At 50.1% G+C, this 12,201-nt stretch overlaps 1 protein-coding gene across 1 annotated transcript in view; it reads right to left on the reverse strand.

Moving 5' to 3' along the window:
• The window catches only part of TMEM44 (transmembrane protein 44), a 47,132-nt gene extending 35,282 nt beyond the window's left edge, over window positions 1-11,850 (reverse strand). Inside the window, exons 1-2 of the mRNA XM_029069641.1 lie at window positions 11,684-11,850; window positions 4,151-4,277 (exon numbers count right to left, since the gene is read on the reverse strand). Coding sequence (XP_028925474.1) covers window positions 4,151-4,277; window positions 11,684-11,850 — 294 coding nt within the window. The remainder of the gene's footprint in view (window positions 1-4,150; window positions 4,278-11,683) is intronic.
• Between the last annotated feature and the right edge of the window lie 351 nt (window positions 11,851-12,201).

A 12,201-nucleotide genomic window follows, 5' to 3' on the forward strand; every position in this document is an offset into this window, starting at 1 on the left:
CGGTCTGCCGGTTTTAGGGCCAACGGAATGCCAAAACATCCACCAATCCCGGTGACCCTCGGTGGCCGAAGGCTGGTCAAATGTGAAGAAAGCACGTCCGTCTCGCCGTAATTCTCCGGACGGTGGGTGGAGATACCAACGGCCTAAGCCTCTGTCACAGTTTCCAAATATTAATGACACGCTTTATTCTCCTGCCAATTCACCTCATTTAATTTGCTAGCATTCCTCCTTGTGAGTGTTTCTTGAACTTATTTCTCCACTACTGAAATTCTCTAACACGAGCCCAGCACAGTACTGAAATTGGGACTGGGATAATGCAAGCCTCAGCTCGGGCTGCAGCCGGGGGGAGAGACAGAGACTGAAAATTGTTTGCTGAGAAATCCTGCCGAGGTGGCTCTACACAACTTCCCCCACTGGTATTCTTAGGTGGTTCCATGAAAATAGTCTGTTAAGCCAAAGAACGCTTAATCAAGGATAGTTTTCCATAGGAAATAACGTAAAGTTACTGCATTTTCGAGATCAAAAATAGTGACCAGAGCAACAGAAAGAGCATAGGACAGGGAGTCAGGAGATCTGGGTTCTAATCCCAGCTCTGCCACTGGACTTTGGTGCGTGACCTTGGGCAAGTCACTTAACTTCTCTGTGTCGCAGTTTCCTCATCTGTAATATGAGGATTAGATACACGTTCTCTCTTCTTAGACTGTGAGTCCCATTTGGGACAGGAGCTATATCTGATCTAATTTGATTGTCATTAGAATATTAGCACAGTACTTGGTATCTACTAAATGCTTAGCAAAACCCACAGTTCTTATTATTAGTAGTAGTAGTATTAATAATGAAAGGGACAATAGTTACATGAAAAAATAGCAATGTGAATATGAACAGTAATATAAGATTTTGAATTAGATAGTTAATTGCATATATATTTACTTTTCAAGAATATATTTTATTATCTTTCACATCCTATTCAGCAATAAGGCATTATCTAAATTATACACTATTATCCAATTATACACTGCAATACATTTCACCATTCATTCAATAGTATTTATTGAGCGCTTTACTATGTGCAGAACACTGTACTAAGCCTTTGGAATGTACAAATCTATATTTCAAAGGGAGGGAAGGGAGGTGCTTTAGCAAGTAAATTTTGTATCTCTAAGAAGTTCAGTGTAAGAAACACCTGCATTAAAATTAATTAGCGCTAACCTGAAAAAGGCTTGTTTGGGTTGTACTAACCCTACTGGGTTTGAATTGGCTATTATGTATCACCTGCTATTGACAACTTAGGCAAAAAAGATATAGACTGCCATTCTTTATTACGTGTATAAACGGTAACACATGTACACAAGTCATTTTACAATAATTACTGCCCCAGGAACTGACTTCCAAGTTCATCAGGAGGCGGCCATTAAAATCAGCTTTGATAGTGTTCTAAACCATTTTTTTGAAATCACCAAGGTTAGAGTGTTTACACCACTTACAAAAACAGGGGAAAAAATGGTCAGTTTTAGGGAATGGATTTTTTGGGTTGTATTTGATTTAATCCGATTTCTGTTTTTCGATTTCTTATAAGAGTTTAAACAGCACAGTTTAGTGGAAAGAACACAGGCGTGAAATTTACAGGACCTAGGTTCTGAACCTGGCTCTGCCAACTGCTTGCTGAGTGATTTTGGGCAAATCACTTAACTGCTCCATGCCTCAGTTTCCTCAACTGTAAAATAGGGAATTGTAAACTGTTCTCCCTCCTGCTTTGACTGTAAACCCCATGCGAGACAGAGACTGTGTCTGAGCTAATTAACTTGTACCTTAGCACTTCGAATACTTTTTAACACATAGTAAGTGCTCAACAGGCACCATGAAAAAAAAGCACAAAAAATCTGAAAGTTTAATTTAGAAAAACTTTTTTTTACTTTTTTACTATTTTCCCTGCCAAAATGAACTTGAGCTCATTTCCAAATCCATCCTAATTCTGCCACCATCAACTTCAGAGAATTTAGAGTTTTTACATGATGAATTATGAATATCACTACAGTCATCAATAGAACTAATGCAAACTTTGAAGTATACTATTTGAAAAGTTTGAACATTTTAAAATGCACCATTAGGTATATATTTTTTTCTGAGCCATTTTCTTCCTCCTCTTTGGTCAGGAGCCTGGAGTTATTTTGGGTACCTGCTACCTATCGTCAGTTTTCCTAAGCTCTTGTGAGAGTACTGCTATTCTTTTTACTCCAAAATAAGACCCTCCCCTCAAAATCAACCATGAGAGGCATACATTTTTGACTGGGCCTGGGCTTGCGGTATCGAATCCATCTATGGTATTAAATGAGTATTTACTGAGGGGAGAGCACTGTGCTAAAAGCTAGGAGAACAACAGAGTTGGTAGACCTGATCCCTGCCCACAACGGGAATGGGAGAGAGATGTTAAAATAAATTACAGATTGGGGAAATGAGTATCAGGATATTTACATAAGAGACTGTAAGCTCATTGTGTGTGCCAGGGATGTTTCTGTTACCTTGTTGTGCTGCACTTTCCCAAGGGCTTAGTACAGTGCCTTTCACACAGTAAGCATTCAGTAAATACCACTGATTGATTCTGTGGGGCTGAGGTGAGTATCAGAGTGCTTAAGGGGTACACACCCAAGTGCAAAGTCAACGTGGAGGGAAGAGTTTGGAATGTGTCTGTTTATTGTAATATTGCCCTCTCCCAAGCACTTAATACAGTGCTCTGCACACGGTAAGCGCTCAATAAATACGACTGAACGAATCGAATGAAGTTGCTGCAACTTGCGGTGAATACGGAGGACTTTCGGTCCAGTGGCGAGCCTCGGTGGTCTAGTCAAATTGGGCAGGAAGCGGTCACAGATGAGGTTCTGTCGAATTTATCCGCCATTAATCCTTTAACGTGAACAGGTCCTACCGGGGCCTTACGGAGATGCGGCTTTCCATTGACAAGAGGTGACACCCCAAACAGCCAGCCAGCTCCTATCAACCAGCTCTCCACTGAGACGACCCACTTGAAAATAGCAACCAGCCCCTTTTATACTCAGTCTGCCCTTGGTCGTATACAGAATTACGATGGACACAACAAACCTCGTAGCTTCACTCCAACGGAGCGATCCCTGACCTCTCTTTTGTGGGCTGGGCTCTGATGAGCACTTTCCTGCATATTGATTTCCAGTGGGCATTCAATAAACGCTATTACTCCTACTATGACTGAGCCCATCACTGGCAGGGATTGCCTCTATCTGTTGCAGAATTGTACATTCCAAGCGCTTAGAACAGTGCTCTGCACCTAGTAAGCGCTTAATAAATACTATTGAATATTAGCACTTGGCCACTTTTTCAGTCTTCTCTTCCTCCTGTTTGTAAATTATTCTTTGTCTAGTTCCTCTTTAAGATTACAAAGTCCTTTAGAGCCGGGATTGCATCTTCTAGCTCTACCTGTACTCTCCCAAGTGTGTAGTACAGTGCTCTGCATACAGTAGGTGCCCAATAAGTATTATTGATTGACTTCTCCTCCTCTAGACCGTAATCTCGCTGTGGGCAGGGAGTATGGCTACCGACTCTGTTATATCATGGTGCCGTACTCTCCCAAACACTCTATACAGTGCTCTGCACACAGTAAGCGCCGAATAAATATGATTGATCGACTGATGCAAACAAGCACCACAGGAGGAAAAAAGAGAAGGAGAAAATGGATATGTGGATGAGTAAGTGCTTAAAGAATACGGTAGGTAAGGTGGCACAAAAGTGCTATGTGTAGTTGGGAGCGTATACATACTCGGGGTGTGCAAAAGCGTGGAGATGGCAGATGAAAAGGTATGACTTGGGGAGAAGAAAAAGAAATCGGACAGAGCGTCCCGGAGGTTACGACGTCAAGGTGCTTGTTTAGCCGTTGGTATCATTTGCAAGTGGTGGAAAGGAGCTCTATTGCCAAAGGAAAACTTGCCATTGGTATTGTTTTGAACAATAAAAATGAAAGTTAAAATGAAACCAGAATTTTTGAAATTTAAAGTCAACTTTTCCCCCAAATCCCATTAAGTATCCAACCAAGTAACGCATTTTTTAAACCTTTAAATTCCACACCCCACTGACAACGCAAAACTCCTCGCACAGACCAAAGGTCCTTTCTTGGAGCACTTACCTGGATAGGGAGTTGCTTGCAAAGAAGAGCTCCAGTTGTGTTGCACAGACTGCCCGCAAAGCAGTAAATAACACCAAGAACAGACCTGTCCGGCCTGGAGTTCTTTCCGCATCTCAAGTAGAAAAGCCTACAAAGACACAGAAGAGAAGAAAAACGGAAGATTTTGAAAGTCTGTCTCACTTGCTAATCTGAGCTTTCTCGTTGCCAATGCGTGTGTGAATTCTTGGTGGCTAGGGAGAGGGTCAGAAGAGGGAGTGACCACGATAGAGGTCATGGGTTCGAATCCCGGCTCCGCTGCCTGTCAGCTGTGTGACTCTGGGCAAGTCACTTCACTTCCCTGGGCCTCAGTTCCCTCATCTGGAAAATGGGGATGAAGACTGTGAGCCCCACGTGGGACAACCTGATGACCTTGTATCTACCCCAGCGCTTACAACAGTGCTTGGCACATAGTAAGCGCTTAACAAATACCAACATTATTATTATTATTAATAAAACGTTCGGGCCATGTTTTCCCACTCCTCAAGAACCTCCACTGGTTGCCCCTCCACCTCGGCATCAAACAGAAATTCCTTAACAGCTTTAAAGCACTCAATCACCTTGCCCTCTCTTACCTCTCCTCGCTACTCTCCCACCACAACGCAGCCCACACACTTTGCGCACCTAAACCCAACTTTCTTACTGTACCTCTATCTCGTCTATTTCACTGCCGACCTCTCCCCCATGACCTGCACACCCTCCCTCATATGTGACAGACAACTACTCTCCTCCCTTCGAAGCCTTATGAAAAACACACCTCCTCCAAGAGGCCTCTCCTGATTAAGCACTCTTTTCCTCTTCTCCCACTCCCTCCTGTGTCACTCTGACTTGCTCCTTTTATTCACCCCCTCTCCCAGCCCCCAGCACTTATGACCATATCTATAAGTTATTGATTTATACTAATATCTGTCTCTCCCTCTAGACTGTAAGCTCACTGTGGGCAGAGAATGTGTCTGTTACATAGTTACGTTGTACTCTCCCAAGTGCTTAGTGCAGTGCGCTGCACACAGTAAGCCCTCAATAAATACGATTGATTGACTGGCAAGGGGGAAGGAGAACGAAAGGTGGGAGTGTGTGTGGTCCTTGTCTGGGACACAGCGGACAAATGGATGCAGAAAGGAATCCATAGCAACCGTTATCCCATCTCTGGCTACTGAGCAGCCCTTGAGCCCTCACCCCAAAACTATCTGAGAGAGAATGAGAGACAGCACGAGAGCGAGAGAGTGTGAGAGACAGAGAGAGTGAGTGAGAGACTGTCGACTGTCGCCCGTGGCAGCTCGGGAAGGGGGTCTGGATAAGGATGGCCTGTGCTGGACCCCAGATACCACTCTGGCCTCCCTTTACACATCAGGAGAACCTGGGGCCAGATAGACAGGAGGAACATTAATCAACTGCTCTCAACCTGGGACACAAAATAATAATAATGTTGGTATTTGTTAAGCACTTACTATGTGCAGAGCACTGTTCTTAGCGCTGGAGTATACAGGGTAATCAGGTTGTCCCACGTGAGGTTCACGGTCTTAATCCCCATTTTACAGATGAGGTAACTGAGGCACAAAGAAGTGAAGTGACTCGCCCACAGTCACACAGCTGACAAGTGACAGAGCCAGGATTCGAACCCATGACCCCTGACTCCCAAGCCCAGGCTCCTTCCGCTCAGCCACGCTGCTTCTCTAAAACCCACAGCCGCATCCCCGATGACACGCCGAATGCCATGAAACATCTTTCAGCAAAAATTCTCGGGTCACTTGACAAACTTCTTCCCAAAGCAGATGGAAGAGAGGGCAGACAAGAGGTAAAAGTCACTTATCCAAAGAGGCTGTCGCTCAGTGGTAGAAGTTGAATACAAATTTCTGCTCAGGCCTTTAGCTGCCAGATCTCATCACCGCTCTAATTCGGAGGAATTCATTTTCCAGTTCTGACCAACGTGACCTTGTGGATAAGCCCGAGAGCTAGAGAACCTGGGTTCTAACCCCGGCTCTGCCACTTGCCTGCTGCGTGACCTTGGGTAAGTCATTAGTCTTCTCTGTGCTTCAGTTCCTTCGACTGCAAAATGGCGATTCAATACCTGCTCTCCCTCCTATTTAGACTGTGAGGCCCGGGGACTTTATCCGGACTGATTAACCTGTTCTACTCCAGCGTTAGAACAGTGCTTGACACGCAGTAAGCGCTCTACAAACTCCATTTAAAAAACAAAAGTGAGGAAGAATTTGTTTTAACAATCCCTGATTCGGATATTTGTTGTTTTTCTCGAAAGCAAAACAGGAGAGTTAGAAAAACAAGTTAATGCACTACAGCTCACTGACGTTTCAACTAATACTGTGACCGAAAAAGCTGCTGAGCTTTCTTGTAATAAGAAAAAAAAAAGCCCAAGTAGAAAGGTGTCATCTGGATGATAAGATGATAGAGTGACTGAGACTCCAGGCAAAGGCTTTTTCAGCTGAACTCAAGACTTGAGCCAAATCTATGAAAATCTCTCACCTGCACATTAAATTTCACTCTCCAATTTCTTAGACTTCAAAAAAGGTACTTTCTGCCGAGAAACGTAGGTAAAACTTTGATTTTCATTTCAGGCACCTTTTCACTCCTAAGGGTCTTTTATCATGATATACAAAGAGGGAGAAGCTTAGCCTAGTGGAAACAGCCTGGGCCTGGGAATCAGAGGACATGGTTTCTAATCCTGACTCTGCCAGTTGCCTACCGTGTGAGCTTGGGCAAGTCACTAAATTCTCTGCGCCTCGGTTTCCTCAACTGCAAAATGGGAATTCAATGCCCGTCACTACTTAGACCGGGAGCCCTGTGTGGGACAGGGACTGTGTCTGACCTGATTAACTTGTATCCACCCCTGCCCTTAGAACAGTGCCTGACCCCTAGTAAGTGCCTAACAAATACCAAAATTAGAATGACTTTAAAAATTTGCACTGCTGTTACCATTATCATTATAACAGTGCCTAGAACATCCTGAGCATTGTACAACACAATGCACAATTGTACAATTCATTGAATGAATGAACAGTATTCACATTTAATCCAGTCTGATAACTATAATGGGGTATTTGCAACGTGTTTCCCTTTAAATATGTACCACAGAGGCAGAATTAGTGCTACACTCTCAATGAAAAAACATCAAGTAATGGGGAAAAATCAGCAATCTGTACTTCAAACACTTGATTTTGATAAAAAGTGACTTAGACAACTGAAAAAAATGGTCCTGTTAGAAACGGGGTGAAACTCACTGCGAACAAGGGCAAAGTAGTGAATTTTGGAACTAAAAATAAGCAACCCAAATAAAGGATAGAGAAAAACCAGAGAGGCAGGACTACAGCATAAAAAAAGCCGGGAGAGGAAGGGAGGGAGGGGTGTCCTAGTTGATCACAAGCTGAGTGTAAGCAATGTATTGCTGTTACCCCCAAAAACTAGCGTGAGTCTGGGAAATCGGGAAGTAATCCGGTTCTACTTTATCTTGGTCCAATCCTAAGAGAACCGTGCCCGGTTTTGGATCGCTGCACTTTCAAAAGAGTTTAGAGAAACCGAAAAGGGTCCAGAGAAGTGTGACAAAAACGAATAAAGGGTTGAAAAATAGGTTGTTAAATACCACTGGTTGACTCTAGGAGGAAAAAATTGGAGTCGTTTAACCAAAGGATGCTAGGGGGTCACTTATTAACTGTTTTTCAAGAAAAACTTATTTTTTTATGGGAAGGACACCCACCTCTTGGTCTCCATGATCCCTGAGGACCGAGCGAAAGGAAATGGAGTTTATGCCAAAGTAGGTAAAATGTAATTTGGACATAAGGAAGATTTCCTCCACCATCAGAGCTATAAAATACCAGAATGGACGAGGGAGATGGTGGAATCTCTCTCCTGGCAGATCTTTAAGAGAAGAATAGACGTGGCCTTGCCCTGATCGGTTGAGTTATTGCCCTGCCAGGAGGCAAGGGATTGAACCAGTTGGATTCTTTTATGGTTCCACCCAGATCTGTTGTTCCTCTCAACACGATCTTGCCTCACTGAGGCTCTGGGCCACTTCTGGGGACAGCAAGTGTTTAATGATGGTTCCATCTCCAATAATCACCCTGGTCTGCTTCAAAATTAAACCATTCATCGCCTAGGAAAGGGGGTCCGGGAAACCTTAGGGAATTTCTTTCTCCTATTCCTGAAGACTGAGAAGCAGCGTGGTTTAGAAGAAAAAGCCCGGACTTGGGAGTCAGAGGTCGTGGGTTCTAATCCCCGCTCCGCCACTTGTCAGCTGTGTGACTTTGAGCGAGTCACTTCACTTCTCTTTGCGTCAGCTACCTCATCTGTAAAATGGGGAATGAGACTGTGAACCCCACGTGGGACAACCTGATTACTCTCTATCTACCCCAGCGCTTAGAACAGTGCTTGGCACAGAGTAAGCGCTTAACAAATATCATCATTATTATTATTATTTAGTCAGCGTTAGCAGCCAGGGGCATTATCAGTGGCCGAGGACTCTACCGTTTAGTCTGTACGCCCCCTCTAGACTGTAAGCTCGTCGTGGGCAGGGAATGGGTCTGTTTATTCCAGTCCTGTATTCTCCCAAGTGCTTAATACAGCGCTCTGCACGCAGTAAGCGCTCGATAAATACGACGGAATGTCAGTCAATCTTTTGGTAGCCCAGGCTGAAAAAAAAAAAAAAGATCGGTTTTGTCCAAACAAGCATTTTCGCTCAGAGTTTTGACGAGGATGGAAAGGCAGAATTAGGGAGCATTCTTCAGGCAACGCGTGTCTGAATAGAACTTGGCGGGCGGAGGGAGGCCGGAAGAGTGAGCGCGGCACCACCCGTGGGATCGGTAGTAAATCACAAATTTTCCGGAAGCCGAGTTCCCCGAGGAAAACCCTCGTCTCCTCCCCGGCCCGCGTCACAACGGAACCGACCGTACCGAATACCTCTGAGCGGCACGCACCGCGCCCGAAAAACCCGTGGCTATTTTCCCTCGCATTTCATCCGTCAAGTAGTTTCCGACCCCAGAGTTGAGTCTGCGCACAGCAGAGCTTCAAAAACCTGAATGCTATTCCTGGCCCTATCATCGTCACAGTACGCGATCTTGATTCGGTCACTCAGCCACCCTGGACTTCAACTTTGATAACCTGAGACACGGAGCTAGAGCTGCTTGCCGCCGCCCTCTGTTCGATATCTCTTAAGCGCCTTCCGTGCGCCAGGCACTGTTCTAAGCGCCGGGGAAGATACAAGGTCGTCAGGTTGGACCCAATCCACGTCCCGCGCTGGGCTCGGAGTGAGGTCCAGAGAGGTTAAGTGGCCAAGGTCACAGAGCAGGCAAGTGGAGGAGCTGGTTTTAGACCCCGGATCCTTCTGACTACCCCAAGCTCGTGCTCTATCCCCTAGGCCACGCTGCTTCCAGGAGCAGCGCTGACAATCTCTCCACAGCCGCTGGAGGAAGATGATCACGATCAAGGTAGGATCACTCTGTCACGGACAGAGCCCCTCTACATCCCAAATCCTAGAGTCGTCGGCGGAGGAGACGGAGTCCTCCATCTGACCCCATTAGAAGGACCGAGGCCGCCACTGTGGACGGCAGCCTTTTCCCAGGCCGTTCACACTTGCCCGCCGACAGAACCGCCATCTCTAGCCAAGCGGACCTAAACGGGCGGCAGGGCCGCCACAACGAGGGCATCGTAGACGGGCACGCGAGGTGCGCCGTCCACCCGGCCCGCCCTCCCAGGCCAGAGAGCTTTGTGAAATTCACCTCCTGGCCCCCCAAGCCACTCAGACAGAGGCAGAGGGGGACAGAGACAGCCGCGTCAAGCGGTCGTCCGTCTTCCATCCCGTGCCTCGAGGAGGGCAGCTGAGCCCAGGGCGTAACTCGGCCCTCCGTCCCCTGTCCGGCAGGCCGCAGCCGGAGCCGGATCTCCGATTTCCGGAAGGAAACCACCAGTCTGGGGAGGGAGAAGCATCAAAACCCCGCCCGTCCTTCCAACCCCGATCCAAAGACGAAGCCAAGACACCTCTACGGGCGGCACCGAAATGGCACACCGCCTCGGCGGGCGCCGCCCCGTCTCTGGGGAAGGTCTCTCCGGGGGTCCTGGAACGGTCTGACGCTACTGTCCCTGAAATGCCAACTTCAAGTCCGCCAACGACGGTCCCTAACGAGTCTGGGTACATCTGGGGGGACGGGGGGGGGGGGGGCTCCGCCCCAGGGTCGCACCCCCGGAAAAGCGGCCCGGCTTAGCGGACGGAGCACGGGCCTGGGAGTCCGAAGGTCGCGGGTTCTAGTTCTGGCTCCGAGTGGCGGATCGAGCCCGGGGCCTGGGAGTCAGAAGGTCACGGATCCTAATCCCGCCTCCGCCACCTATCTGCGGTGTGACCTCGGGCAAGCCGCTTCGCCTCTCTGGGCCTCAGTTCCCTCCTCTGTACGATGGGGACGAAGAGCGCGAGCCCCGTGTGGGACGGGGACCGGGTCCGACCAGATGACCCCTACCTACCCCGGGGCTCGGGACAGCGCTCGGCACCCGGCGAGCGCTCGACAAGCACCATTAGTAGCAGACCTCACGGTCGGAAAACGTGCAACTTGGGGGGTTCGTCTTCGGCTTCCCTCCCACCACAGCCAGCCGGACGGAGGGCCGGACGGAGGGAGGAACAGAGGGAGGGACGGAGGGACGGACGGAGGGACAGGCAGAGGGAGGGGTGGAGGGACGGACAGAGGGACGGACGGAGGGACAGGCAGAGGGAAGAACAGATGGACGGACAGAGGGACAGGTAGAGGGAGGACAGAGGGACGGACAGAGGGACAGGTAGAGGGAGGACAGAGGGATGGACAGAGGGATGGACAGAGGGACAGAGAGACGGACAGAGGAACGGGCAGAGGGAAGGACAGAGGGGTAGGCAGAGGGACAGGCCGAGGGAAGGACGGAGGGATGGACAGAGGCAGAGGGAAGGATGGAGGGATGGACAGAGGCAGAGGGAAGGACAGAGGGAGGAACAGAGGGAGGGACAGACGGACAGGCAGAGGGAAGGACAGGGGGAGGGACAGGGGAAGGGACGGGGGAGGGACAGAGAGGGACAGGCAGAGGGAAGGATGGAGGGACGGACAGAGGGATGGACGAGGGAGGGACAGAGGGATGGACAGAGGGAGGGACAGAGGGAGGGACAGAGGGAGGGACAGAGGGGCGGACGAAGGATGGACAGAGGGAGGGACAGGGTCGGGACAGAGGGATGGATGAGGGATGGACAGAGGGACGGACAGGGGGAGGGACAGAGGGATGGACAGAGGGACAGGCAGAGGGAGGAACAGAGGGACGGGCAGAGGGAGGGACAGAGGGACAGAGGGAGGGACAGGAGGATGGACGAGGGATGGACAGAAGGATGGATGGGGGATGGACAGAGGGACGGACGGAGGGCCGGCCAGGGGGAAGGACAGAGGGGAGGCCCCCGGCAGCCCCTGCCCCGGCCCGCCCCCCCTTCCCCTCCCCCGTGCCGGGGCAGATCGCGGAGCAGGGGGCGGCGGGGGGGAGAATTACAGCGCGTGTTGGGCGGTGCAGAAGAGCGCGGACAGCAGCCACAGGCCGAACGACAGGCAAACTTTGTCCCTGGAGAAGCAGGTCTGGAGGTAGCGGTCTCCGGGGTCTCCTGCCGCTGCCGCTGCCGCTGCCGCTGCCGCGGGAGGGGGGTCTCCGGCCGCCCGCATCCCCGGCCCCCCCGGGGCCGCCCCTCGGGACCCCGCGCCGCTGGACGCCCCGCGCCCGGGGGGCGCCGCATCACACACCGCCCCGGGGGCCGGCGGGGGGCGCTCTGCACCGGGGGGGGGGGGGGGGGGGGGGGGGCGGACGGGGCCGGCCTGCGGGGGGCGCTGCGGGGAGCGGGGCGGGTCCGGGGCGCTGCGGGAGTCGTCCTGCAGGGGGCGCTGCAGGGGGCGGAGGGGCGGGGGGGGCGATGCCGCGCTCTGCGCTCTGCGGGGTCCGGGGCGGGTCCCGCCGTCCCCCCCGGAGCCCCGCGGCCGAGCGGCTGCGGTAGGGGAGCGGGGCGCGGGGCGCGGGCG

The sequence above is a fragment of the Ornithorhynchus anatinus genome, chromosome 7 (genome assembly GCF_004115215.2).
Source record: "Ornithorhynchus anatinus isolate Pmale09 chromosome 7, mOrnAna1.pri.v4, whole genome shotgun sequence".
NCBI classification, from domain to species: domain Eukaryota; kingdom Metazoa; phylum Chordata; class Mammalia; order Monotremata; family Ornithorhynchidae; genus Ornithorhynchus; species Ornithorhynchus anatinus.